At 51.2% G+C, this 5,000-nt stretch overlaps 1 protein-coding gene across 1 annotated transcript in view; it reads right to left on the reverse strand.

Annotated features, from left to right (window-relative positions):
- The window catches only part of LOC308375991 (glycerol-3-phosphate acyltransferase 4-like), a 24,863-nt gene that overhangs the window by 16,382 nt on the left and 3,481 nt on the right, over window positions 1-5,000 (reverse strand). Inside the window, exons 2-3 of the mRNA XM_080852229.1 lie at window positions 2,789-2,858; window positions 2,195-2,543 (exon numbers count right to left, since the gene is read on the reverse strand). Of these exons, the coding sequence (XP_080708355.1) occupies window positions 2,195-2,543; window positions 2,789-2,858 (419 nt within the window). The remainder of the gene's footprint in view (window positions 1-2,194; window positions 2,544-2,788; window positions 2,859-5,000) is intronic.

Here is a 5,000-nt window from a genome sequence, read left to right on the forward strand (position 1 = left end):
GGAGAGGAGAGGAGAGGAGAGGAGTGGAGAGGGGAGGACAGGAGAGGAGAGGAGAGGAGAGGAGAGGAGAGTGGAGGAGAGTGGAGAGGAGTGGAGAGTGGAGGAGAGTGGAGGAGAGTGGAGGACAGGAGAGGAGAGGAGAGGAGAGGAGTGGAGAGGGGAGGACAGGAGAGGAGAGGAGAGGAGAGTGGAGGAGAGTGGAGGAGAAGAGAGGAGAGGAGAGGAGAGGAGAGGAGAGGAGAGGAGAGGAGAGGAGAGGAGAGGAGAGGAGAGGAGAGTGGAGGAGAGGAGAGTGGAGGAGAGTGGAGGAAAGTGGAGGAGAGGAGAGTGGAGGAGAGTGGAGGAGAGGAGAGGAGAGGAGAGGAGAGGAGAGGAGAGGAGAGTGGAGGAGAGGAGACGAGAGGAGAGTGGAGGAGAGTGGAGGAGAGGAGAGGAGAGGAGAGGAGAGGAGAGGAGAGTGGAGGAGAGTGGAGGAGAGGAGAGTGGAGGAGAGTGGAGGAGAGGAGAGGAGAGGAGAGTGGAGGAGAGTGGAGGAGAGTGGAGGAGAGAAGAGGAGAGGAGAGTGGAGGAGAGGAGAGTGGAGGAGAGGAGAGGAGAGGAGAGTGGAGGAGAGGAGAGGAGAGTGGAGGAGAGTGGAGGAGAGGAGAGGAGAGTGGAGGAGAGTGGAGGAGAGGAGAGGAGAAGAGAGTGGAGGAGAGGAGAGGAGAGGAGAGTGGAGGAGAGTGGAGGAGAGGAGAATCAGATGTATAGTAGGCCTGGCGTAAAGCGTGAGTGAGTGATATAGCAGTGCTGGATGAGGGTTAAAGGTGGAGTAGGTGGTATATGGGATGAGGGTTAAAGGTGGAGTAGGTGGTATATGGGATGAGGGTTAAAGCTGGAGTAGGTGGTGTATGAGGGTTAAAGGTGGAGTAGGTGGGATATGGGATGAGGGTTAAAGGTGGAGTAGGTGGTTTATGGGATGAGGGTTAGAGGTGGAGTAGGTGGGATATGGGATGAGGGTTAAAGGTGGAGTAGGTGGTTTATGGGATGAGGGTTAGAGGTGGAGTAGGTGGGATATGGGATGAGGGTTAAAGGTGGAGTAGGTGGTATATGGGATGAGGGTTAAAGGTGGAGTAGGTGGTATATGGGATGAGGGTTAAAGCTGACTGGCTGACTGATTCTGGCTAATCCAGGTGAAATCCCCAGCTGGCGATGAGAAAGAACACTTCTCTTATTAATCTCCTGTGTGTGTGTGTGTGTGTGTGTGTGTGTGTGTGTGTGTGTGTGTGTCTCTGGGAGTGGGGATAATGCTGTGTGTGGGTGGTGGGGGTCATCTGAGTGTTCAAACTGCTAATCACAGTTTGTAAGATTATCCTTCTACATAAACTCAGTGCCTATTCAAGTGCTGTTTACTGGAGCGTACGGAGTGTGTGTGTCTGTGTGTGTGTGTGTGTGTGTAATTCTCGATGAGATCTTCAACGCGAGTGAGTGACCATCGCTCCGGCTCTCTCCTCCTCTCCTCTCTGACCCCATCGCTCCTCATCTCCTCTCCTCTTGTCCCGGCTCTCTCCTGCTCTCCTTTTTAACTCCATCATTCCTGCTCTCCTCTCTTAACTCCATCGTTCCTCCTCTCCTCTCTAACTCCATCACTCCTGCCCTCCTCTCCGACCCATCACTCCTCCTCTTCTCTCTAACTGTGGTCATTAAGAGTCTCTCCTCAGTGTCTGAACGAGATTCAGCCCCCATGAGGATCTAGGTTCAAATCAGGCACACCACCCATGAGAACACACGGTGGAGAGAATAGAACCCAATCCCGGTTCTTATCAAGAGCGCTACTCAGGAGAACCTGTAGTGAAGAGAACAGAGGCCCATCTGGGTTCTCAATGGAGGCACCACACATGGGAACACAATGGGGGAGAACTGAGAAGAACCAGTACAGGGTTCTAATCAGAAGAACCTTTCCCTTTAAGTATTACTCACGGACAGACACAGAGACACAGACAGACACACAGACACACAGACACACAGAGAGACAGAGACACAGACACAGACACAGACACAGACACAGACACAGACACAGACACAGACACACAGACACAGACACAGACACAGACACAGACACAGACACAGACACAGACACAGACACAGACACAGAACACACACACACACACAGACACACACACAGACACACACACACACAGGCACACACACACACCTGAGCGGGAGCAGGAAGCCGTATCTGATGAGGACTCCGAGCCCCCAGATGACGGTGAGGCGCGTGCTGATGTGCTGGAAGTTGTAGTTGCTGCGCGTCAGCAGGTTCCAGGTCTCCACCTCCTCGGCCGTGAAGCGCTTGGTCACCTCGTCCTCCACGATGCTCTCCACGCCGCGCCGGCAGAACGAGAAGATGTCCGACATGTCAAACTCCGCAGAGGACGAAGAGGAGGAGGAAGAGGGGGCGGCGGCGGCGGTCGCCGAGGAAGCGTCCAGCTCCCGGCTGCTCCCGCTACGCCGGATCTCCGTCAGCTCCTCCTCCAGGGATGTGGCCTCCTTGGCGATGAGGCCTGTTGCCACGGGGACAGGGAGAGAGGATCTAAGCATCCTGTCATCAGAGGATAGGTAACACCCAAACACACATCCACTCAAACTCACACACAAAAACACACACAGAAACACACATGGCCACACACTGAAACACTCACGTGGCCACACACAGAAACACACACACACGGCCACACACAGAAACACACATCGCCACACACCCAAACACATACAGACAGACACACACACACACACAAGTTTCCTTTACCATTGGTGTAAGGCTTGTAGAGGAGGTGCTTCTTCTCCTTGGCTCCTCTCTCAATCCTAAGAGTCGCCCACTGAGGGAAGACAACACACACATTAGAGAAGACAACACACACTTTAGAGAAGTGAACACACACTTTAGAGAAGTGAACACACACTTTAGAGAAAACAACACACACATTAGAGAAGACAACACGCACATTAGAAAAAACATACACACACAGCACAGAAGACAACACACATATTAAAGAATACAACACACACATTAGACACAACACACACATAAGAAGCTTTGGGCAGAAGGAGCACAAGTCATCAGGGCACCAGATCAACGCATGGCAGCCCATTTCACACACCTTTCATCCATCTGCCACATTTTAAGCCAACACACACACACACACACACACACACACACACACACACACACAGAGATCTGCCACAGCCTTTGCAAACACATTCTCACATCCTCCTACATCAATTGCCAGGGTGTGTGTGTGTGTTCATTCTAAGACAGTGACTGGAAAAACTTGATTTTAAAGGTGTGTGTGTGGTTTGTAATGTCTGTCTGTCTGCGTGTGCAGCGAAAGTAGCTGTTGTCTTGGAGAGGCACACACACACACACACACATACACACGCACGCACGCACGCACGCACGCACGCACGCACGCACACACGCACACACGCACACAGGCTGTAGCACTTCACGTGGGCCTGATCAAGGTCAAGTTCACGTGTACATAATATGCACGGGAAACATGTGGGTCTGGAGCCACTGATGAGCGTCTCCAACACATCTCATTACTTTACACACACACACATCTCATTACTTTACACAGAAACACACACACACACACACACACACACACACACACACACACACACACACACACACACACACACACACACACACACACACACACACACACACACACACACACACACACACACACACACACACACACACACACACACACACACACACACACACACACACACCTCATTACTTTACACACAAAAACACACTCTCACACTTCTCATTACTTCTACAAATCCTGTGCCGCAGCTACACGGAGCCATGTGGTATATTAGCGAGCAAATCTCATTTAATTTCCCTCTATGTGGTCATAATGTGGTCTACTTCCTGTCGTAATGTAATTACTATAGCAACCAATGCTGCGAAGACTGAAAAATGAGGAGCAACACGGACTAGCAGACCCGATCTGATCAGATCAATATATACACACACACAAAGACACACATATAATGCAGACCGTCAAGACAGATCTGATTCTAATTGGATAAGCACACTGAAGACGTAAACATAACCATAGTGTGTGTGTGAGTGCGTAGGTGAGTGAGTGTGAGTGAGTGAGTGAGTGAGTGAGTGAGTGAGTGAGTGAGTGAGTGAGTGAGTGAGTGAGTGAGTGAGTGAGTGAGTGAGTGAGTGAGTGAGTGAGTGAGTGAGTGAGTGAGTGAGTGAGTGAGTGAGTGCGCATGTGTGTGTGTGTGTGTGTGTGTGTGTGTGTGTGTGTGTGTGTGTGTGTGTGTGTGTGTGTGTGTGTGTGTGTGTGTGTGTGTGTGAGTGTGTGTGTGTGTGTGTGAGTGAGTGAGTGAGAGAGTAAGCGTAATGTGAGTGCCAGACAACTCGAGAGAGAGAGAGAGGAGAGAAGTGTGACAGCACGAGGTCTTGCATAACGGGCTGTGTGGAAGAGTAGGGTGTGTGTGTGTGTGCGCTTAAAATTATCTAGCTGCGGGGGCCTGGGTCCCATCTCCTTTCCACATTCCACTCATTCTGTTCTCCTCCCCCAATACTCTTTCTATCTCTCTCCCTCCCCCAATACTCTCTCCACCCCTCTCCCTCCCCCAATACTCTCTCCACCTCTCTCCCTCCCCCCAATACTCTTTCCACCTCTCTCCCTCCCCCCAATACTCTCTCCACCTCTCTCCCTCCCCCAATACTCTCTCCACCTCTCTCCCTCCCCCCAATACTCTTTCTATCTCTCTCCCTCCCCCAATACTCTTTCTATCTAACGGGCTGAGAGATGGTGGAGAGATGGACACGGGTAAAGAGATGGGCACGGACTTTGATACATTTACGCCTGGATTTTTTTTTATTCTCTCTCTCTCTCCATCTCCCCATCTCAATGAGTAATTTGAGTAGTCAGGAGGTCCAGGTCTGGTATGTCTTTTGTAGGCCAGTCAGACAATCAGTAGGA

Source organism: Sprattus sprattus (assembly GCF_963457725.1).
Source record: "Sprattus sprattus genome assembly, chromosome: 15".
NCBI classification, from domain to species: Eukaryota; Metazoa; Chordata; class Actinopteri; order Clupeiformes; family Clupeidae; genus Sprattus; species Sprattus sprattus.